The sequence below is a fragment of the Panthera tigris genome, chromosome A1 (genome assembly GCF_018350195.1).
Source record: "Panthera tigris isolate Pti1 chromosome A1, P.tigris_Pti1_mat1.1, whole genome shotgun sequence".
NCBI lineage: Eukaryota > Metazoa > Chordata > Mammalia > Carnivora > Felidae > Panthera > Panthera tigris.
The window spans coordinates 237,419,365-237,442,796 of record NC_056660.1 but is presented as its reverse complement, the minus strand read 5'-3'; the positions used below and the strand labels follow the sequence as shown (position 1 = coordinate 237,442,796).

At 65.7% G+C, this 23,432-nt stretch overlaps 1 protein-coding gene across 1 annotated transcript; it reads right to left on the bottom strand.

Annotated features, from left to right (window-relative positions):
• Nucleotides 1–820: 820 nt before the first annotated feature.
• Nucleotides 821–23,111, bottom strand: TERT (telomerase reverse transcriptase). Its single transcript, XM_042957167.1, has 15 exons — nt 21,491–23,111; nt 17,296–17,491; nt 15,817–15,997; nt 15,134–15,313; nt 14,590–14,748; nt 13,898–13,993; nt 13,209–13,294; nt 12,371–12,484; nt 11,926–11,997; nt 10,145–10,333; nt 6,871–6,997; nt 6,429–6,490; nt 3,058–3,182; nt 2,094–2,231; nt 821–1,632 (listed from the first exon to the last, which is right to left on the bottom strand). Exons 1-15 carry the CDS (start codon nt 23,109–23,111, stop codon nt 1,529–1,531), a joined length of 3,450 nt encoding a protein of 1,149 aa, XP_042813101.1. The 3' UTR covers nt 821–1,528.
• Between the last annotated feature and the right edge of the window lie 321 nt (nt 23,112–23,432).

Genomic DNA, 23,432 nt, shown 5'->3' with positions numbered 1-23,432 from the left:
TGGGGTGGGGAATGCCTGTGTGCAGTCACACCCCCAGGACATCTGCCACCTCACCTCCAAGGGTTACCTCTAACTGCTCTGCCTCCCCCGAAAGGTTGTCTGGGGCACCCTGCTGCTGTCCAGCCAGGGAGGCCCGCAGGTGTGTGAGCAGGATCCCCTGTGAAGTTCTCACCCTTGGGGACCCCGCTCAGGCAGCCCAGCCTGCAGAGCCATACGCAGGACACCTGTTCCCAGGCCCCCGTGCTGCTGGCGGACGGTCCGCTCTACACCAGCATGGACAGTCCAGCTAAACAGATGTGACCGTACATGAACTAAGGAGCCCCACGGCAGTCAGGATGTGCAAATGGGAGAGTGACAGAGGGGACAGACGAGGGCAGGAGGACAGGCACATCCACTGGCCCAGGTCCAGAACACAGGGCTGGATGCAGGGCAGTGGGCTACCACCCACCCCCCAAGCCCCCGTATCATGCCCCCGCTGTCCACTCCGAGGAACCCTCCGGAAGGCGCCGATCATGTGGACGCCGAAGCTAGCGGCCAGAGGAGAAATGTGCTTGGAAGTCCCGGTGTCCTGGGCACAGGCCCACCCCCCCTTCCAGGGCCCACGGTGCGGCCAGAGCCGGCTGAAGACGGGGTGCGTGCTGGGCTGGGGCCTTCCCTACCCAGCCGCACCTGCCCCAGGGAGGCGCCCCTTCCCCCTCCCCACTTCCACATCCCTGCCCCAGAAGCCCCCTGGGACCCCTGCCAGGCCAAGGGCCCCGCACATCATGCAGGGGCACAAGTGTAAGTCTCTGTAATTACAGAGAACGGCATGGATACCTCACACAGTGTGTGCTTTAATGCAAACGTGGGAACATTTAAACCTATGAGAACAAGGGCTGAGTGTTCTTCCCGTGGCCCCCAGGAGTCACAGGGGAGGTGGCAGGTGCAGAGGTAGGAGGCCACGCAGAGGAGCACCCCCAGGATAACCTGGGGCCACCGTGTGCTGAGCAAGGGCCAGCAGGGAAGAGTCCGGAAGTGGGGGTGGCCGTGGACAGGGCGTGCCAGACACTCAGGCTCCAGGAGGCCGGCGCATGGTGGGAGGGGCAGGGCAAGGTCACAGGTAGGGGCAGGGATGGGTCTCAAACAGCTGACTGGGCCCTTGGCTTCTGAGGAAGAAAGCTCGATGGGACATGCATCTGGACGCAGGTCAGGGAAGGAGCCCACATCCACCGCCGAGCACCCCACATGCCTCTCTGCGCCCGCACTCCAGACTGGGGCTGCCCCACAGCAGGGGTGCGATGGGGGCGTGACAAAGGTCGGGACGTGCTCTATTCAGACGGCCTGACGCCCCAGCCAGGTTCTCCCACCTGCCCCCTCCTTTGGTCAGCAGCTGAGGGACAGGACCCCAATCACTAGCTGGTGGTGGGTGGGCTCTCTTCCACAAGGACACGGGCACCGGCCTGGCCAGCGGTGCATGGTCAGCTGGCGCCCCCCGCCCGTGACGTGGAGCCACGTGGAGCCCGCCCCGGCCTGCCAGGAGGACGGGCCATCAGTCCAAGATGGTCCTGAAGTCTGCGGGCAGGCCCGGGGAGGCTGCTGCCTCCAGGGCATCCAGGGTGACCCTCGGGAGCTGCCGACGCAGCTGTGCTTTGGCTGTAAGGGACAAGTGAAATCAGACCGGCCTGGAAGAAACGCCTTCCCCAACCCCCGGCCTCGGGACTCCGCTGAAGGCCAGGCAGGCACGGTCTGTGTGCACAGGCCAGGCTCTGGGCACCAGGTGGGGTGGGCAAGAGGGGCGTTTGGGAAAGACGTGTTGCTGGGGGCCCTGTGCCAGTGTCGGGGCGGGGCCTGGGGGACTCCCTTGTGGAGGGAGGGGGGCCTCTCCCCACGGACAGGAGGTGTGGAGAGGTGGGGTGGCCGGTGGGTGCCCAGGTCCTGCGGTGAGAAAGAGCCTGCAACCCGGGACACCTGAACCCCATCACCTGGGCTCCAGACCCAGCCACCACCAGTGAGACGTGGAGGGGCCACGCTGCCCATGCAAGCACATGGGAGGACAGGGCCCTGTGCCTGCCCAGCAGGGCGCCCCAGGGGCTGGCGCTCGCTGTGCCACTCACCCGCCCGGAGCGGTCCCAGAAGACACCTGTAGGTGCCGCTGTGACGAGCCAGCTTGAGCAGGAAGGCGTGCAGGCAGAGCCACCGGGCGGCCTCGGAAGGAAACGGGCCGGAGGCGCCCTTGGCCCCTAGGGACAGCCCTGGGGGGTGGGGGGAGAGACACAGGGACCGCTGAGGCCCTGCCCGCCCTCTTCCCCTCTGATGCTCCCGATGCCAGCTGGGGTCCCTGCCTGCCACCCCGAGCCCAGGAGCAGGGGCAGAGGCCAGGGGTCAAACAGGTGATTTTGTTTCAAGGACGGCCCCAACACAACCACCAGGGACCCTGATGGCTGAAATGCTTCCTTCCACTTTTCTGAAGAAACTTGCACAGAACTGAAACAGCAAGGACCCTGGGGACACGGCTCGGCGTGGGCTGCAGACGGACCAGAACCTTCTGGAGAGGCCACGGGGAGCGGAGACCATCCTTGGGGGTGCCCGGAGGAAGGCCGAGCTGCAGACGGGGAGCCCCAGGCAGAGGCGGGCCAGCGGCCCACGTGGGCGCCCCTCACGTTCCCCTGGGATGGGCAGCCGGTGCGAGGGCCGGCCCCCTGCCGACCCCTGGCCCGCCTTTGCGCAAGTGGCCGGGGAGGGGCGTGAACGCGCCCGGGCCTGACGGAGGTGCCGACCAGGAGGAGGCCAGGAATGACCGTCACACTCCCAGCACACAGGACCGCTGCCCTCGGGCAGAGGGCGGGCGAGAGGCCAGTGCGCCGTCGGCAAAGGCCACCGCATCTGCAGGCGGCACGAGCCGGCCTCCCTAAGTCCCCCCCCCTCCCCGACGACTCCGCTGGCGGCAGGTGCGGCACGGGGGCTCCTGGAGCACACGGCGCCCGGGATCGGAAGCAGGCGGGTGAGCAGCCTGGGCTTTGCCGGCACCCCGAGTGACCCCCCCCGAACCCGCCAGCCGCGCCGGCTCACTGCGCACACCTGTGTTCTTGGCTTTCAGGAGGGAGTAGCAGCGCGACGCGGTGTCCGCGATGACACGGAGGAAAAAGGAGGGGTTCTTCCTCACCGGCTGGTTGAACGGAAACTGGAGCACGCACGCGTGGAACCTGAGTGAGGGACACCGGTCAGCGCGGCGTCCCCTGGCTGGAACGTGCGTGTGCACGCGTGCCCCGCCGGCAGGCACGTGTACGGGCATGTGTGCGCGTGGATGCATGTGCACGCGGCCGACCACACGACAAGGCCTCGCCAGGTGCTCACTGACCACCTGGGCCCCTTCTGCGCGCGCGTCGCCCCCCCAGTAACCTGTCTTCACAGGTGTGGCAACCATGTTGGTGTGCGAAATACTTCCCACCTGCGGGAACCAGAGCTGGGTTTGGAAGGCACAAACGTCCCAGGGTCAGGGGAGGGGAGCACGGTGCCTGGAGCCCTGGGGGAGGGCCCTGGAGGGAGCACAGTCCCTGGAGCCCTGGGGGAGGGTCCTGGGGGGAGCACGGTCCCTAGAGCCCTGGGGGAGTGCGCTGGGGGGAGCACGGTGCCTGAAGCCCTGGGGGAGGGCCCTGGAGGGAGCACGGTCCCTGGAGCCCTGGGGGAGGGTCCTGGGGGGAGCACGGTCCCTAGAGCCCTGGGGGAGTGCGCTGGGGGGAGCACGGTGCCTGAAGCCCTGGGGGAGGGCCCTGGAGGGAGCACGGTCCCTGGAGCCCTGGGGGAGGGTCCTGGGGGGAGCACGGTCCCTGGAGCCCTGGGGGAGTGCGCTGGGGGGAGCACGGTCCCTGGAGCCCTGGGGGAGGGCCCTGGAGGGAGCACGGTCCCTGGAGCCCTGGGGGAGGGTCCTGGGGGGAGCACGGTCCCTGGAGCCCTGGGGGAGTGCGCTGGGGGGAGCACGGTGCCTGAAGCCCTGGGGGAGGGACCTGGGGGGAGTGCGATCCCTGGAGTCCTGGGGGAGAGCCCTAGAGGGGAGCACGGTCCCTGGAGCCCGGGGGGAGGGACCTGGGGGGGAGCACGGTCCCTGGAGCCCGGGGGGAGGGACCTGGGGGGGAGCACGGTGCCTGGAGCCCTGGGGAGGGTCCTGGGGGGAGCACGGTCCCTGGAGCCCTGGGGGAGAGCCCTAGAGGGGAGCACGGTCCCTGGAGCCCGGGGGGAGGGACCTGGGGGGGAGCACGGTCCCTGGAGCCCTGGGGGAGGGTCCTGGGGGGAGCACGGTCCCTGGAGCCCTAAGGGAGTGCGCTGGGGGGAGCACGGTCCCTGGAGCCCTGGGGGAGAGCCCTAGAGGGGAGCACGGTCCCTGGAGCCCGGGGGGAGGGACCTGGGGGGGAGCACGGTCCCTGGAGCCCTGGGGGAGGGTCCTGGGGGGAGCACGGTCCCTGGAGCCCTAAGGGAGTGCGCTGGGGGGAGCACGGTCCCTGGAGCCCTGGGGGAGAGCCCTAGAGGGGAGCACGGTCCCTGGAGCCCGGGGGGAGGGACCTGGGGGGGAGCACGGTCCCTGGAGCCCTGGGGGAGGGTCCTGGGGGGAGCACGGTCCCTGGAGCCCTAAGGGAGTGCGCTGGGGGGAGCACGGTGCCTGGAGCCCTGGGGGAGGGACCTGGGGGGGAGCGCGGTCCCTGGAGCCCTGGGAGAGGGCCCTGGGGGGGGGGGAGCACGTCCCCTGGAGCCCTGGGGGAGAGCCCTAGAGGGGAGCATGGTCCCTGGAGCCCTGGGGGAGGGCGCTGGGGGGGAGGGCGGTCCCTGGAGCCCTGGGGGAGGGCGCTGGGGGGGAGCACGTTCTGCAGGTGGAGAACCCCTCCTGAGTGGACGCTGCTCCCCAGCGCCTCCAGCCCGACGCCCACCCTCAGCTGTGAAAGGAGCTGAGCCCGAGGGTTCCGATCGGACACTGCACGAGAGGGTCCTGCCCCAAGGGCCATGTGGATACACACGGCCTCGCCCACTCATCACCGGCCAGCCTCACATTTCCACATTCCCGCCCCAGAAAGGGTGGTGTTCTTAGGGCCTCCCACCTGCCACAGCCTCTGTATTTGGAAACGGCTGAGGCTTCTGCATGTGGCCAGAGAAGCCAGTAGCTCTGGGTACCCGCCGTCTGGGGCCGCATGCGCCCTCACGAGGAGCACAGAGCTGCCGAGGGTGCCTCGCCTGAACCCAGGATTTGAATATGTTCCCCGGTGGGCAGGTGTCCCTGGGCTCACGAGGAACAGGTCCACAAGTGGGGACACGAGAGCGGGGCCCCTCCTCGAGGTACACATGACCTGGCCACCGGGGCGTGGAGCTGGCCGGGGAACTGGCCTGCCCTTGCAGGAAGGCTGCAAAGCAAGGGTGTGTCCACCTTGGTCTTTAGCTGTGTGTGGCGGGGCCGGGGGGATGGGGGGACCTTCATGCTTATAGCGAGCACGTTGTCAGAGACCTCGAGGCAGCTCGCCCACGAGAGCAGAGGCAGGGGGTTTGGAAGATGCAGGGAAAGGCAGCATTACAACCACAGAGCACAGGACAGGAGCCCTGAGCGAGGCCTTCCCGGGACATGACGGTGGACGAACGCCGGGCAGTCTCCGCCCCCACGGCCGCAAGGGGCACAGGTGCTCTGGGGCCTAGAGGGGGTTTCTGGGAGGAAACCCAGCCACCCAGCCGTGCCTAGTTCCCGTGAGACAGTTGCCTCGTTCCACAACAAATACACAACCAGCTAACGCGGACTCTGGGGGGCTCTACACTGATGCTCGGCCCCTGTCTGGCCCCACGGTGCACACACCCGTCTGTCCTGACTGTGGGTAGAGGCTGCCTGCTCCCCTGAGCTGAAGCAAAGCCCGACTTTGCGACCCTGAGGCCAGGGCCGGTGATGTGACCTGAGGCATCGACATAGCCTGAAGGGGGAAACGTCCCCCCCGCCCCACGACTCAGAAAAGCACAGGCACGGAAGGGATCCACGACTGCCCAGCCACGTCCCCGTTCTCAGCAGGATGACCTGGAAGCTCCCAGGGATGGAGAATGTTCCAGACGCACATGATCAGTGGGGCGAGAATATCCGCTGGGCTCTTCGGGAGCCACGTCCCACCACCCATTTCCGGGGGACATCAGAGAGCTGTGGACCCTCACCTGTACTGGCCTGATCCTGAGACCCGAGGCCCCTGCGAGGTCCTGGGTCAGGACACAGGAGTGGGGACACCCCAGGCCACGCTGGCCACCCCTCACTGCCTGGTGACACAGGCACTTCCCACACTGAGAAGCATCCGTGCACATGCACGAAGCCAAAGCGTGTGCGACTGAAAACTCTGCAGATACTGGGACCCAGAGGGTAGGGCGTGCTCCAGGCCGAGGGAGGCCCAGGGCACAAAGGGTCCTGTGGCATGTGGTGGTGTGGCTGGTGAACCCACCTGTAGGCCTGCAGCAAGAAAATCTTGTAAATGTTTGTATAAACCGTGTGGATGCTGTTTACCTGGGTCACAAAGAAAGAAAAACATTGCAAATGCCTCCGGAACGTCAATTTCTGTCACCAGGTCAAATGGAGGCAGAAGGAAGTGGCCTGGGAGGCCCCGCCCTGCCACGGTGGCAGGGGCTGCTGGAGGGAAGGACAGTCAGGGAGGGACAGGACGTGAGCGCCCAGTGGCTCTAGAGCCTGAGCCCCAAGGCCTCGGACGCCCACCCCTCCGTGGGGAGGGACCCAGGTGCCCAGGACGAGGGGCCCAGGCGGGACTCAGGGCATTCACACCCGTATGTTCACACTCGCACACAAACACTCATGTATTTAACACGCGTAGCTCTCAGCGGGCCGGGCTGAGCTCGGGCACCTGCTGGTGCCCCCGGCCGCGGGCTCACCTGCAGATCCAGAAACACAGCACAGCACTTCAGCCGCATGACCGCAAGCAGCTTGCGACGCATGTTCCTCCCGGGCCTGGTGCCCTGGCTGAAGGTCAGGCTCGAGCGAATGGAGGTCTGGGCGTAACTGCGGCACAGAGGGGAGCCCCTGAGACTCGAGAGCGGGGCCCGAGACTCCGGAGCGGGGGGCCCCCGAGACCCCAGCCCTCCGCACACGCCAGGCGCGCAGTCGGCCCGCCCGCACCCGGCCCCGCCCACGTGTGAAGCCAGGGCGAGTGGCAGCGGGAGACGGCACGAGGACTCAGACGGGGTGGGGCACCCACGCACCACAGGCATCTGGGTCACGGTGCGGGGCATTTACGTGTTTGTTATTGACAAACGGCACACGGCACCAGCAAGATCTGTGCGACTCGACCAACGCATTGACCACACGCAAGCACGCGCCTTCCTGGGAGAGGGTCCAGGCTGGCTGGGGTCTCGTCAGGCTCAGCCGGGCAGCTGGGGCCTTGAGGCCACAGCCTGGTGCCTTCCGACAGCCCCGAGGGCTTCTCGGAGGAGGAGGTCGCCCCACAGACAGCCTGACCCCTCTGACGTGGTCTCAAGGTGGGAAATGTGGAGGACACGGGCAGTGGGAGGAAAGTCACCCACTCGGCAGCAGTGACACCTGTGGGCATTCCAGCCACACCGCCTCCCTGCATCCGGGCCCCCAAAATGAGCCCTTGACCCGCGTGACATGTGTCCTGGGACGTGTTCCTTAGTACCAGCTTGGGACACACTTGTCTCGAGTCCGAGTTCTCATCTTATTAAATGTTATTTGACAGCAATTTTTTAAAAACGTCTATATATTTTCAGAAAGAGAGAGGGGGACAGAATCCCAAGCTGACTCCGTGCCGTCAGCGCAGAGCCTGACTCAGGGCTCGGACCCAGGACCCTGGAATCGTGACCTGAGTTGAAATGAAGAACCAGATGCTTAGTTGACTGAGCCACCGGGTGCCTCTTGACAGCAATTCTAATGGCAGAATAAGGTTTCTTCTTGGTGAGGCATCAACACCTACACGGCCACGATTTAGGTCGTTTCGCTGTTGGCTGTGCTGAGTCACGCGGCCCAAACGGTCAGGTGAGATCTCTGACAACATCCAGGAATTTTTTTCTGGAGGACGGGTTTCTGGATGTGCAGTTACCGGGAAAACGTATGAATGCTTCAAGGACCATAATGTGAACTTACTGCTTTCCAGAAAAGTCGGTCCAGTTTGCCCCACCCTCAGGAATGTGCCCACGAGGCTAGCCACAGCACTGCCGAGGGTCCCGGCCGACCGCACTCAGGACCGCCGCCCTCTGCTCCGTGCCGGGTGGCTACCGTGGCCTCTTGCTGCCGTCTGCTACAAGCCCCCGTGTCCACCCGTGCAGAGCTCGGTGCACGGAAGCGAGAGTGCTGGAGCCGGGCCCGCGTTCGAATCCCGCTCCCCGCGACGCTGGGTGACCGGGGCCGGTCCCTAACCCGCCCCCGAAGGACATGCCCAAGACGCAGCTGTGGGCCCCAGACATCGGGTTCAGCGAGGACACGTGGCTGCGAGGTGGCTTCCCTTCCCTGCTCACAGGTGCTCAGAGCCGCTCCCCGCCTCCCCCTGGCCTGAGGCCCACCCAGGCTGCACGCCCCACCCCCGCCCCCGGCACCAGGTAGGATGGCCTCCACCCACGTGCTGCGCTGGGTCTGCTGTTTTGTCTCCTGGGCGCCAGGTGGCAGGGCTGGGGCCGACTCGCCCAGACATAAAGTCACCCTGGCTCCACCCGCCGCACCAAGGCGAACTCGCCTGTCACCGGGTATGACTGCCCGGAACCCCCCCACCCCCCCACCTCGCCTGATCTGGGGTTCGGGGAAGACTGGGAGGTCTGCGTTGTCACTGTCCTTCCCGAAACGGCGCTCACCCTCCTCCTCGGCCCGTGGAGCCCTTGCTTCGTGCCGTCGCGGGTTCCCAGGCGCCTCTGCCTCCGCGGCTGGGCCTTTGGGGCCGCTTTTGTGAACGGGCACCTGCTGACAGGGCCTGTGGGAGCAGAGCTGCCCGGCGACACCCACCTGCTCTGGGGCATCGTCCTTACCCAGGGACAGTCCCCGGATGGGATGCTGTCCCCAAAATGGCCATAGCTTCTTGGGGAGCAGGAAACTGGCGTGCAGTTTATGACCAAGTGGTGTGGTTGGGGCACAGAGAGCTGGGCAGTGTGATGGGGCCCGGACGGCAAGGGAGGGCCGGAAGCCGGGAACAACCAAAGACAGGGGCGCGGGGGGAGGGGGAGAGGCCAGGGCCCCCCCGGACGGAGCACGGATGAGGGCCGGAGTGAGGGGCGGGGGCAGCAGGGCTGAGGCAGCGGGGAGCGTCTGCACCTGCTTCTCCCCAGAGAGCACCCCTAAAACGGGACCGAGTGTGACCGGGAGTGTTCAAGCCGGGACAGCTGGTCACCAACACAGCAAAGCGGATGGGCCCGCCATCCCCCACTGCCTTGGAATCTGCAATCTGTACTTTTTATTCATAAAAAGGCAGATTCGTGCATCCACATCCATCCTGAGTCTGTCTGTGTCCGCGCCAAGCCTGAGCTCAGCCTGGGAGCTCGCGGGCTCAGGGAAGCTGGCTGTTAGGGGTTCAACTGTGTCCCCAAAATCCATGTGTGGCAGCCCTAACCCACGCGACCCCAGTGTCTTTAAGAAGTGATTAAGGCTAGGGCCATAGGCCCAGATCCAACAGGACCGATGTCCTTAGAGGAAGAAAAAGACACCAGTGACCCTTGAACACGGGGGGCAGGAGGTCCGAGGGGGACCACGGCCGTCTACACACCAGGGAGAGAGACCTCAGGAGAAACCAGCCCACCCGCACCTGGATCCCAGGCTCACGGCCTCCGGGATGTGAGTGCATGAACACCTGGTTTAGCGGCCCTGCCCGTGGTAATTTTCCCGGCAGCCTGAGGTGCCACAGTATTGTGTCCAGAGCAGCCCCCATGCTCCACGGCCCCACTCCCGAGGGGTAAAGGCGACGCAGCGAGGCCACGGTGGCCGTTACGGCGTGTGCCCTGGTCCTAAAGAGACCTGTGCCCAGCAGGTCCCCGCGGAACACACTGGTGACCCCCAAGTCTGCCGCACAAATTCCTGTTGCCAAGAACAAGCCCAGGAAACCGCTCACGTGGCGAGCGCCCACCGCGCCCTCTGAAGCTGGGCACCGCTGGCCTGAGCTCTCGGGGTCACACGGAGGCAGGAACGGGGAGCGCCGACCTGCGTCACACGCACCTGGAGTAGTCGCAGAACACCTCCAGGGTCCGCGTGTCCAGCAGCAAACCGCACCAGGGGAACAGGCAGTGGGCGGGCAGCTGGAGGGGGGCCGCACTGCCAGGGGCGCCGGTGTCCACGGGGAAGTTCACTGCCGTCTTCTGCAAGTTGGCTGTGCAGCCATACTCAGGAATACCGCTGACCAGGGTCCTGGGGCAGAGAGGCCGCATCAGCCACCCGGAGGGGGTCTGCAGGCCCCAGCGAGGTGCCCGAGGAAGCCAGGCAGGGCCCTGCTCTGACTCCAGGGGCCCGTCCCCACAGGCTTCTGGGTGAGCGAGGCCAGCGCCCAGAGCAGGGTGGCTGGGCCGGGGAAGGGCTGAGGCTGAAACCTGGGGGACTAGCAGACACCAGACGACCCTGGCCCCAGGTCCCAGGCCCCAGGTCCCAGGTGGGCTGTCAGCGCGGGACCAGCTGACCATGGGGGAGGCGGGGCCCGGGGGGCAGGCAGAGCTCAGGGGCTGAAACCCTCTTGGGGACAGCCAGCCGCGTCCACATGTACAGCTACAGGTCACAGTGTCACAGTGGCGGCTGACAAGGTCCACAACTGTAATATGCCAGTTTTAAAGGAAGTGACTGTCTGCCATGGGGCGGGCTCTGCATCAGGAAGGGCCTGACACACAGGATGGGTGAACCAAGGAGGGAGCGTCTTCCTGAGACCACAGCCCCAGCCCCTGCCCCGTGGACCTCCGGCCTCCAGGCCCACCCACGCCAGTGCCAGGGCTGAATGAATCCTCAAAAATCTCCCCCTGGACACAGGATATCTGCCCCAAGTGGTCTGCATCCTGGGTGGAACCCCGACATACACTGAGCCACCTGCCTGTAGCGTCATCCCTAGAACTTTCTGTGATGGCAGCAGGACCCCGTGCTGAACCCCCAGGCAGCCACTGGCCACGTGTGGCTAAGGAGCTCTTAGAACGAATTTGTCATTGGGCTGAACTCTGAGGAGTGCACATTTGTGGGAATCCTGCCCCGGGCTGCCGGGAACCCCTGTGGGCAGGCTCGGGGTGCAGGGACGCTGCCCAGATGCCTCTGTCCAACGATAGCAGAGTGACCAGAGCAAACGCCCCTGGGTTTAACGATCTTCTCCTTCTCTGGAAAAGCACACTTGAAAATCAGCCCTGGATTCCTGGGGCCCCTGGAGGGGCAGTGCTGGGGATGCCCTTCCCAAGGCAAGGACCCCAAACTTGAGACTTCACTCTGGAGAAATGAGCCGGCCCCCCACATGTTCACTCTGCAGAAATGAGCCAGCCCCCTACGTGGTCCCAGGCCTCGGAGCACCGTTGAACCCGCTGTCCCTCCCACGTGGCCTGCAGAGAGAAAGATGCCCCAGGAGCCGTATGGGCAGGTGCAGCCCTCACCTCTGTTCCCTCCCTGTGTGGCACAGCCCCCTCGGGGGTGTCCCTGCCCCCTCTGCTGTCTGCCCAGAACAGCACACACCCTGACTTGCAGGGGGCCTCCGGGGACACAGTCCCCGCCCGCCTGGCCACCCAAGCCCGCTCCCCCCCACCCACAGCAGCACGCACGCCTGCCGCCACACCCGAGGCTCCAGCCCCCTCGAGGCTCAGCGAGCGTGGCTGCCGCCTGGCTCTCAGGACAGCCGGGACGCACAGTGCGCCGTTCGCCCGAGGCTGGGGCACTTGGGAGGCACGGCCGCCAGGCGAGAATTACTACTACTCCGCCCGTCAAGTCGGCGAGGGCTCATGAGCCACAGCCGTGCCGTGGGACACGGGCAGCGCCCCTACCTGAGAAAGGCTTGGGCTTGCGCCAGGTGAGGCGTGACCAGCAGGAAGTCGTCCACCAGACGCAGGAGCACCCTACGAGAGGACCGCCCAGCACTGCAGCGGGGGACCCCGTGTCGGGGTTCACCAGGACGGGAACGAAGTAACTCTCTCCAGAGAACCTGACTCAAGGCTCGCACCTCGGGCGGGGCGGGGCGAGGGGGGGGGGAAGGCTGGGCGGCGGCCGGGCTCTGGGGCCAGGGTGCGGCTCCGGTGGGAGCCCGAGCCTTGGCCGCATTCGCAGCCGCTTATGAGCCTGTGTTCACGACCTGCTTGCTGCCCACCACGTGACCCGACACAAAGACGAGAGGGTGGCCCCGTCCGCGTCAAGAGGACCCGAGACACGAGGCGGCTGGAGGCAGGACCACACACACACACACACACACACACACACAAAGGGGACCCGTACCCGTCCTGCTGGATCCCGGAAAACAGCCTGCTCTCCATGTCCCCGTAGCACAGGCTGCAGAGCAGAGTGGACAGGATGGAGCCCTGGGGGATCCCCTGACACTGCACGTAGGACCTGGGGGATGGGACGTGGGTAGCGGCGGGTGGCAGCAGGCCACGGTGGGCCTCCCGTGCATCCCGCGGACATGCAGGCACGCAGACCCGGGGGCGTGTGAACCGAGGTCTGTTCACACGTGCGACGGCCACAAGGGGCTCGACCCTTTTCGTAAAGATCAGAGCAGACAGCAAGTGGGTGTCACGGGTGTGGCCCTGTCCACGGAGAAAGTCCCCTTCTGACCTCGGTGCCACTTACATGCACGAGCAGGTGCACTTCCTTCGTCAAGGCTCACCTTGCTGTGCACTTGTGAGGGTGCTTTTCAGGAAGATGCTGGCTTATCCTCCTCACGTAGTTACGTTTTAATAAGAACTACGGTCATTCATAACATAACAGCCCCTCCCAAAAAGCTTCCCACCCTTAGTGCACAGGGCATGGTCCCACGGAAGGTGCCCACCCTCCAGGCTGACCTCCAACGACCTTGGCTGTGAGCCTGAACGCCCAGGACCTGCTCTCAGCAGACGCACCCTGGGGTCCTCGTACAATTGCTTACCCAGGGAAGCTAAGTCTTGTTTGCACAGACAGAAAAATTATCTACCAGCATTTAAACGCCAAAGGGCTTCTGGAACCCCGGGAGCCTCGCTTCTGCTATGCCGGCCGAGTGGCCACAGCGCCTGTCCGGACCGTGACCCCACCCAGCACAGAGGGTTTCACAGGACGGGAAGGTGCCAAGGACCCGACTTACTTGCCCCCGATCCTGATGACGTGGTTGTGCACCAGGCGCAGGAAGAGGTGGAAAAGGCTGTGGCCGGTCTCGTTCAGAGAGGAGCTCTGGGGGAACAAAGGGAGACACGGGCGGGCGAGGGCGCGTGACGCACACAGGCAGGCGCACCGTGCCGGACGCTGCTCCGGGTGGCCCGTGGCCCCGGCCGGGCTCCAGCCACGAAGGCCCAGACGGCACGCGCCACGGTGTGACCTGCATCACCCGGTGGGGCCCCGGCTGGGGAGAAGGGGTCAGGACGTCAGAGCCTCAGTGGGGGGGGCCAGCTTGTCCCTGATAACTGGTGCTGCGTGGGCTGGTCCGTCACCGAGGGCCCCGCACTCAGGAACAGCCCCTGCTTACACGCAGGAAAAACGGGTTCCCACTAGGTGGTCGATCCCAGGTGGGGCTATAGAGCAAATCCGACTTGTCCCAAGGAAGGGGGCACCTGTTCCTTCAGCCTTGGTCAAAGCTGAGGGGAAGGACGTCTAGCAAACTGGACTGCAGCAGAGAACCTGGCCAGGTGGGAAAGGGAGACAGGCAGCCACAGGCAGCTGCAAGCCTCTGGCAGTGTGGTTCACGAAGAGGCTGCCCTGGGGGCTCCTCCGGCCGGACGGCGGCCTCAGCCACGTCCACGCCCCACGCTGGCAGCGAGCTGCGTGCCTGACCCCCACCTGCTCGATGACCACGGCATCCCTCAGGGAGCTTGTCTCCTGTAGATGCTCCACGAACTGTCTCATGTAAGGCTGGAGGTCCACGAAGGTGGACACCTGCAGGCAAAGAGGAGGGGGCGTGAGACGGGTGCACACCCCCCGGGGCCGGGAGACCTAGTCGCAATGAGGGGCAGGCAGGCGCCGTCTGACAGTGGAGGTTGGGAACGGCCCCGGGAGCGGGTCACGGCCACAGACCGCAGAACAGCCCCTTGGTCACCCCCCCTGACAACTGAGGCCATGCCGAAGGAAGCCGCTGGGGGTCCAGTCTTTGGGGGCAGCCCACCTTCCCGAGACCCCTGTCGTGGCAGGTGGAGCCCGAGCGGATGGCGGTTGGGGTCCGGGGCCACCTAAGCAGCCAGGATGGACGGGGGCAGGTCCAGGGAGGAGGGACTTCAGAGAAATGAGCCAATGCCGTGATTCCCTCCGGAGTCCTACCAACCCTCAGTGCTAGGTGCCCGAGGGGCTTGCCCCGGCTGCACAGGGGCAATGACCACAGCCCGCAGCTGCCACCTGGGGCCTGGAGGGAGGAAGCCAGGTGAGCACAGGGGGCAGTGGTGGGAGGAGGGGGCTCCCCGGTGAGCACAGGGGCCTGGGAAGAAACACCCGCACCACAGACACCCTCGGTGTGGAACGCACACCCCTCTGGGTCTTACGTGTCTTTTGAAGGACTTGCGGACGTGCCCCTGGGCGGTTCTCTGGACCACTGCATACTGGCGCACGCAGTACGTGTTTTCTTGAGGCCTGATCACGTTGGCAATCACCTCCACCAGCTTGTCCTGAGGGAGGGCGTCGTAGGCCCCCGTCACGTCCACCTGCGTGGGAATGGAGGCGTCTGTTTACAGCTGCTCGTGTGCTCACCCGGCCCCCGGGGTTCCCAGGTCCTGCCGTCAGCAGACCCAGGTAAGAGACCCCGACGCCCACCGACAGCCCCACTGCCCCCGCACACACCTGTCCCGTGGCCCCCAGACTCGGCACCCCAGGGGAGGCCTGCGTCCTTCCAGGTTCCCCGAGACGTGACGTGGCTCCGCCGAGGGGCGCCTCACTGGGGCGAACGCAGGGGCCTGAAGGCCAGCCGCTCCCACCCCCTGGCCAGAGCCCACGGTGCAGGGCCAGCTGGTGGGGGGGGCCGCTCCCACGGGCCTCGTGTCCCCGGCCGGCTCTCCCTCTGGTACGGCGGGACCGGAGCCAGGTGCCCACCTTGACAAAGTACAGCTGGGGCGCTGGGTCCTGAGCCCGCACGCGCAGCACGAAGTTACGCCAGGCCCTGTGGATGTCGTCCATGCCCAGCACAGAGGCCCCCAGGAGGCTGGGCCGCCGGGCCCGCTCGTAGTTCAGCACACTGAACAGGTTCTTCACTTGCGAGGTGAGATGCCGGACCTGTGGGGCCAGCCAGGGACACGGGCAGCATCATCAGACAACTCCAGGCGAAAGGGGGCCCGGGTCGGACCTCCCCGCCCCCACCTACCGGGCCCCCAGAGAGGAGGCGGCTCCCTGCCTCTGCACGTCCCCTCACCCACCCAGCGCCCAGAAGGGCCAGGTGGCCGATCCCACCATGCCCCACCCCCAGCCCCTGGGGCCTCCCTGGGACCTGTCCCACGACCCTGGAAACTATGTATACAAACTGCGGCTGGTGACAGGGCTCACCCTTCACCTGCTGAGCCCCCGGCCACAGAGGGGGGGTGGGGGGACACCTTGGGCGTCTCCTAAGACAGGCCTGCCACTGAGCTCCTTCTCCACACCTGGATGGACGGCCCACCCGTGGTGCTCTGCCCTCCGTGGATCTGGCAATGCCACAGGCCCCTCTCTGGGCCTCCTGTCGGCCTCAAAACCAAGCTGGGGTTTAAATGCACTTTGCTTAGAAGTGAAACAATAGCGATGACCTTCTTGTCTCTGCGGAACGTTCTGGCTCCCACCACGTAGTCCATGTTCACGATTGGCCGAAGCCCACTGGGCTTGGGGAGGAAGCGGAGTTTGGATGTCAGCAGAGTGGGTCTGGCTTCCCGGTGTCTCCTGACCTCTGCTTCTGACAGTTCTCGGAGATGCACACTATTGAAGTGTTGTCTGAAACAGAGAACCTCGTGGGATACGGCTCAACAGCCCTGCCAGAGCCCAGGGTGGGCAAGCCTGGCAGAGAGCACCAGTGCTCGCACGTTGGCACAGTCAGGCGCCCAGCAACCCAGGACGCCGTGGCTGTGGCCGTGGCCGGCTGCCTGCTGGAGCGCCCTCCCACCGAGGGTGCCAGGACACCTGCTTCCTTCCAGCGCAGAGCCCCCGGTGGCACAGGCTGGGACCAGGCGGGAATTTTGGGCAAGGGTAGGGGGAGGCGGTGACTGGTGTGGCCCCCACAGGGGAAGAGAATCATCTCTCTGTGGACCTGCCGGCCCGTCACCTGTGACCGTCACCCTTTCCCCCAAAACCACCCACAGGCAGGGGCAGGTGCTCCCTGGGCTGGTGTCCTGCCCAGCCCACCGTGGTAGTCACATGCCCCCCGGGGCAGGGGGATGGTTTCCACAGTCCCCGCAAGAAGCCTCAATGGCTGCTTTGGGTCTGGTACCAGGAAATGTTTAAGTTGTTAAATAGGCCGTGCTGTCTATTAACTCAAACCTACGACAAAGGGCTCCAGGCCCTCTTCCAGACACAGGGGGACACGGGCCCCAGCGCCACATGGCTCAGGGGACTCCGGCCCAGCCTCCTGCGCAGGAGACATCTCGACTCAGGTCGTGGGCTCGACCCACATGCCAGACACGGCTCAGCACCCCTGGTCCCGCCATCAGGCTCCTTGCCAAGGCCCGAGAGGACGCTGGGCACGTCGGCCAGGCTGCAGAGACGCAGGGCCCCGGTTTCCACCAGTCACGCCATCCCCTGACCGGACCCCGTCCAGCCTACGTTCACCGCAGTCCTTCAGTCCTTTACGTAAAACAGCCTCCGGGCAACGGAGACAGACGCAGCAGCCACTTGGAGGCCACTCAAGCGGGAGCTTACTGCGTCCCCAGACACTTCCCCCAGGTATGTTGTCAAATAGGCCAGGTTTTACCAACTTGTGACACAGTCCCATTTATTCTGTGTGAACTAAAACAGAATCTGAGCCGTATGCCAGGGGTGAGCCAACAACCTGTCCGTACGGTTGTTTCCACTTGGCACACACTTCTGCTTTTGAGACCCCAGAGCCCAGCTGGCCCAAACTCTGACTCCACAGGTAAGCGGCGGCGGGAGGGGGCTGGTGCCAGGAGTCTGTGCCCAGCGTGGCTCCCCCAACAAGGGGCCCACAGGGAGCCCGGAGCCCGCTGGGTGGGCAGCACTCGGGACTCTCATCTGCACGGACCGGACAAGACGCGACCGAGTGACGCTGACTAAGACACCTGATTCCTATGGTCTGCAACTGGCTCCAGATGCTCTTCCGGTAGAAGAAGAGCCGGTTCTTCTGAAATGTGGTTTCCGTGACGTAAAAAAAGGACTTGAGTAGCTCAACCACGTAGGTGCCCATCAACCAGCACAGGAGCTTGGCCAGGACCTCCTCTCTGCGGCGGTGTTCGGCAGCTGGGACGCAGCGGGCCCCTGAAACGGGAAAAGGCACAGAACCCGGCCTCAGCCTCGCGCCCGGTGAGCTCCCCTCGCTGGCACTGCCCGTGGCGGCCACCACTGGCTGCTTGAAAGGGGGCGGGGGGCCGGGGACGCAGCCAGAGGAGGGGCGCGCGTCAGTAATGATGCTTCTCGCGATCATGTGCCGAGGGGAGAATGTTCTGGGCACGCTGGGCTTTAAGAAAAGATGTCAGTAGGGGCGCCTGGGTGGCTCAGTCAGTTAAGCGTCTGACTTCCGCTCAGGTCATGATCTCGTGGTCCGTGAGTTCGAGCCCCGCGTCGGGCTCTGGGCTGACAGCTCAGAGCCTGGAGCCTCTTTCAGATTCTGTGTCTCCCTCTCTCTGACCCTCTCTCGTTCATGCTCTGTCTCTCTCTGTCTCAAAAATAAATAAACGTTAAAAAAAAATTTTTTTTAAATAAATAAAAAAAAAAGACGTCAGTAGATTAGCTTCACCTCTCCTTGTTTACTTTGTAACGTGGCTACCAGAAAGCCGAAGTTACCCGTGCCCCCGTTACGTTTCCACCGGCCAGAGATGACGAGGCTCCATCATCAGTCCCGGCTTACAAGCAGGGTGACGGAGAAGCAGAGACGTGCTCTCCACACGGTGATGCACGGACACTAAGGTGCATCACCAGCCGCAGCAGGACCCAGAGATGCCTGCGGTTTCCCAGGCTGAACCTGCGAAGGTTCAGACAAGCAGAGGTGGCCACACAGGAGCTAAGGGCTGCCAGACGCTGTGGGGCCGTGAACACTCACACGGGGCTGGGGACGCACACCGGGGCCCCCTTCCCTCCGTGGGACGCACGCCAGGGGCCCAGGGACATGAACCAGGGCCCCCCACCCTGTGGGACGCACAGCAGGGGACGTGCACCCAGAAACATCACGAGTAGGTCTCACAGGGTGAGAGGCGGTGGCATGTATACGGCTGTGGGCTTCACCACCAATAACTGACACAGAAGAAACCGTAAAGGAGAAGAAAGGGGGTCCAGAAGCTGGTCTGGGACAGAGGACAGAACGGTGAAAGAGGGCAGGGCAGGGGACAAAGCTCGCCCACACTGACCACAGAGCACACAACGACCCCCAGCTTGGGACAGAACTAAGGCAGTGGGGACACCGAGGTGGGAGTTAGGCCCTTGTGCTGCTCAGGGGGAGGGACACCGAGAAGACGCAGAGCACGGGGGCAGAACGGGAAGGAGGACCCGCGTGGGAAAGGCGGCCAGATCGGGAAGAAAGGGGGGGCATCCAGGCTCAACTGTGGTCACGGGAAAGACACGAGAGCCTGCAGGCCAGTGGCAGAGATGACCAGGCTGGACGGCAGGGAGGATGAACAGTCCGGCTCGTGCTGCTGGTCTGAGCCAAACCACGAGGCCGTGGGAGGGCCAGGCACGAGCTGCAACGGATCAGAAGTGTGCACGAGGCAAGCACCCTCCCAGAGAGAGTCAGCGGGCGCCCTGCAGGCACGAACACACACTTCAAGGGAACAGGCACTCGGAGGCGATCGTCAGGGACATCAGGATTCTGAAATGTGCTCCCACCTGATTAAACCTACAAGCCCACCCCCGAGGACGCCCACACCCCCGTCAGCGCCTCCCCTCGGGGAGGGAGACGCCTGGGGCACAAGCACCGCAACCTGCCGCAGGCGACCAGCTGCCCACGGAACACATGTCTGCACACGGAATACACGCCTGCACACGGGACACCTGTCTCCACACACAACACACGTCTGCACACGGAACACACGTCTGCACACACAACACATGCCTGCACACGGAACACGTGTCTGCACAGCTTCAGAGAAATGGGTCTAACACACACACTGCTGCACAGCTCCTGTTGTCAATAAAACCAGTAACAAGCAGCTGAATAACTGGCTGATGGAGAAGATTGAAATGGGAACACGATACGTCACGTGGAAACCTGGGGCGCAGCTAAGGCACAGCCAGGAGGGAATCACAGCCGCTCACCCCTGAGAAGCTAGGAAGGGAGTCCGGGTGGCCCCGGGGGAAGGTGGGATGCGGCCCCCAGAGACCCAGCTGAGCCAGTGAGGCCCTGAGACAGCATTTTCTACTCCAAGGGTCAAAGGGGCCCCGGCGGCGGCGGTGGGGGGGGGGGGCCACACTCCCACCCACAGTTAGGAAAAGCCATCGCGTGGTCACAGAGAAGTCAACAGGACGGGATGACGGGAGCAAAGCACAGCCTACAAGAGCCACGTGAGCCCAGGGTAAGGAGACAAGGGCAGCCGCCAGCCCATGGTAGGTTCCGGGGAACAGGCAGTGAGTGGGAGGTGCTGAGGCACCTCCAGAGTCTCCACCAGGAATCCACCGTGTGACGTCTAGCAACACCCGGAGGCAGACGTGGACAGCCCGGCCGTCTGGCCACCAGGGATGGGGACCAGGTTTCTGACGGGAGTCAATAGGCAGGACAATGGTCAGGGCTGGCTTGACAGAGGCAAGGGAGCCCGGGGCTGCGAACTGAGCACCTGCACAGAGGAAGGGGTGCTCCAGCAGTGGGGAGGGGGGGTGCGGGGGGTGAGAAGACACGACCGCCAGAGCAGAGCTTAGAGACCAAGGCTGTCCCTGCATCGCTTATCCGGCCCGGTGGGCAACTGGTGCGACCACGGCCTTGGGAAGGAGCAGATGGCCAGAGCCACAGCTCGAGGGTGCAGGGACACAGGGAGGTGCAGGGGCTCGGCCCCCCCCCCCCAGGGGAGCACCAGCCCCCTTCCGTGTGCCGTGCACAGAGGCACGGCAGACCTCGTGTGAAGCTGGGACAGAGCCACAGAACTCAACCCTTTCCACAAAGTGAGCCACGGCGCGAGAGCGCAAGCCCTGTGGAGGCTTGTCCGAGGGTGCCGGACCCTTCGAGGCCCATCCGCGTGGCACGGGGCAGGGAGCCGCTGGTTATGGATACATCAGCACGTCAGGCGAGAACGTTCTAGAGATCTGCCGTGTGACAGCACGCTTACGCTTGGCAGTGTCTCCTGTGTAGTTATTTGTCGGGAGAACAGGCCGCTGCTGTGTGTCGTTCTCCCACAGTTTAAAAAAAAACAACTTACAAACCCAACTTATCAGAAGGTCGCCCTGGCTGCCTGCCATCAGCTGGCCCCAGAGCCTCTGGGGAACTGCCCCCCGCAGAGGCCACTGGAAGGGAGGTCTTTGGAGATGCCCAGCCCTCCCCACCACCGGAGCCTGCGACATACAGCCCAGCTGCCAACCTCCGCGGTCTTCTTCGATCTAGACGTCCGGGAGCTCGGGGGAGGCCAAGTGGCAGACACCCGGTCTGTCCTGGCTGGTCCCTGGCACTCCGGGCACCGGTGCGCCGAGGAGGAGGGTGCTGGCCAGCAGGGGGCTGGATGGTGGCTGGACCGGAGAAAACTCAACATCAAACCCAGACAACGAAAGCGGGAGGGAGGCCGCGGGCCCAGCTTCAGAGTCAAGGCCCCGCAGGCAGCCCACTTCCCTGAGGCAGGAGAGCACCCCGCTGCTCCCCGGAGACCCCCTTGTTCCAAAAGATGGGGCTGGGGCCCCATCCTCCTCTGCCAGCCCTGCCGTGGCGTTGGGACCCGCATGCTGGCTGAGCGGATGTGTGTGGAAACCCTGGAGCCTCATCTCCCGCCCCCAGAGGAGCGGGCTCTCATCCCAGCGGCCACTCCTATCCGTGCGGCACCGTTTCAAGGTGCTAAACCTTGAAGTCAAAAAGGACGACGAACAACGTGCAGGTACGCTCGTGAGAGCTTCTGGACACTTCCGTCTGTTGCCATAGCCCTGCCCGCGTGTGTGCCACATCTGATCACTCACTGCTCGTCCCTGGCACCCAGGGCCTGCCTGAATCCGTCAGAACCTCGAAGGTGCATGCAAACAGGCCGGGAGGGGGTCCGAGGTGGAGTCAGGTGGACCGCCCACCTCAGGCAGGAATCCCCTGTGCGGGAAGGCTGGGAGGGGTCCAGCAGGCACCTGCCCGCCCGGGCTCCTCACCTGGGCTCCCGCGCAGCCAGGCACAGTCCTGCACCCGCATCTTCCAGGTCAGCTCCTGCAGCGAGAGCTTAGCGTGCTTCCCCAGGGAGACGAACTTCTTCACGTTCCTCAAGAAGCGGCGCCGGTTGTGCCCGGAGCCCCAGAGTCCAGCGGGCACGAGCCTGCACAGGCAGGCCCGCAGGAAAGCGTACACCTGCCAGGGGCTGCTGTGCTGCCGGAGAAGCCGGAGCAGGCGTCCGGGGGCTCCCGGGGGCCGCCCCAGGGCGCAGCCGCCCGCCCCCCCGCCGGCCCGGGCGCTAGACCCCTCCGCAGGGGCCGGGGCTCGAAGCGGGCAGTGCGTCCTGAGGAGCGCGTCGTAGGGGCACCGGGCGTGGTTGGCAAGCAGCTCTCGGAACAGGGGCCGCATCCGCCAGTAGCGAGCGGGCAGGCGGCGAGTCCTGCGGGCAGCGCCTGGCCGCGGAGACTTCGAGCCCAGAAAGATGGCCTCCAGGAGTGTCCGGGCCCCTGTCAGGCTAGGCTGCAGGGCACTGAGCAGGAAGGAGGGGCGCAGCCGCTCCTTGCCTCCCGGGCAGTAGAGGAAGTGCTTGGTCTCGGGGTGTGATAGGTGTGATAGGGGCAAGCCCTGGGGCCGAGACAGCTGTGCGCCTGCGGAGGTGAGCCGAGTCCCAGGGGGCCCTCCCTCCCCGGAGTTGGCCTCCGCGGCGGCCCTGGCAGATGTCACTGCGCCAGGTTCGGCGCCACTCAGCCCGTGGGCCCTGCCCGGGGGGGCCCGGGAAGAGGGCCTGTGTGGCCCCCGCTCCGGCTCTGGGGTCACGTCGCGCCTGGGCCTCTTGGCTAGAGGCGGGCTGCTCCCGCCGCCGCCCCGACGCCGCCTCGCGCCCGCGTCTCGGGCCTGGCGCGTGGGTCTGAGGTCCATCCGGGTCCCAGGCCGGTGGCCGGAGGAGGCGAGGGGCCGAGTGGCGGCAGGGGCACAGAGGTCGTAGAGCGGCGGCCCGCACACCTGATAGGCGCAACTCGGGGCCACCAGAAGGTAGAGCGCGCAGCGCGTCAGCAGGTGGGCGAGCACATCGTCGCCCACACGGCGCAGCAGCAGCCCCCAGGCGCCGCTGCCGCGCAGGGTCTCGGTTACCGTGTTGGGCAGGTAGCTGCGCACGCTGGTCGTGAAGGCCACTGGCGGCCCGCCGCGGGCCCCGTCCAGCAGGGCGAAGCCGAACGCCAGCACGTTCCTGGCGCCGCGTTCGCAGAGCCTCTGCACCACCCTGGCCACCAGCTCCTTGAGGCAGGACACCTGCGGGGTGGAGGGGTCCTGAGGCGCTGGGGACGGAGGCGCCCCGGGGCCTGAGCGCGCAGCCCTCCCTCTCCCACCCCGGCAGGCCCGAGCGGGGTCCCCGGGGCAGCCCACCTGGCGGAAGGACGGGCCGACGGGGGCCGGCCGCGCGTCCCAGGGCACGCACACCAGGCACTGGGCCACCAGCGCGCGGAAGGCCGCCGGGTCCCCGCGCCGCACGAGCCGCCGGCCTTGGGGCCCCAGGCGCCGCATGAAGGCAGCCAAGGGCAGCACCTCGCGGTAGCGGCCACGCAGCAGGGCGCGCACCGCTCTGCACCTGGGCGCGCGCGGCATGGTCGGGGAGGGGCGGGGTCCGCGGGAGGAAGGGGCGGGCCCGGAGGGGGGGGTGAGGGTGTCGGTGCGAAGAGGCGGGGCTTCGCGGAGGAAGGGGCGGGGCCTGGCCGGGGAGGCGCCTTTCGGGGTGTTCGCACCAAGGTGTGGCGAGCCCCCTGCGTCCCTTGACCGCAGCCTCCCCGCCCAGGGACCACGAGCCCTTCCAGGACGCTGCGGTCCCAGCGAGGGTCGCACAGTGGGCAGCGATGGAGTCAGGGGGGTCACCTGGGGAGTACCCCAGGGGGAGCCCTAACGTGGGGCACCTGGTGCGCGCTCAGCGCC

What these genes read in the sequence shown, in the direction of transcription:
- TERT (XM_042957167.1), bottom strand. Translation starts at nt 23,111, where the DNA reads ATGCCGCGCGCGCCCAGGTGCAGAGCGGTGCGCGCCCTGCTGCGTGGC. An exon ending in ATGCCGTGGTCATCGAGCAG is followed by an intron (nt 13,295 to 13,897) that starts GTGGGGGTCAGG and finishes TTGTTCCCCCAG; the next exon opens with AGCTCCTCTCTGAACGAGAC. An exon ending in CCTGAAAGCCAAGAACACAG is followed by an intron (nt 2,232 to 3,057) that starts GTGTGCGCAGTG and finishes CCCACCCCCCAG; the next exon opens with GGCTGTCCCTAGGGGCCAAG.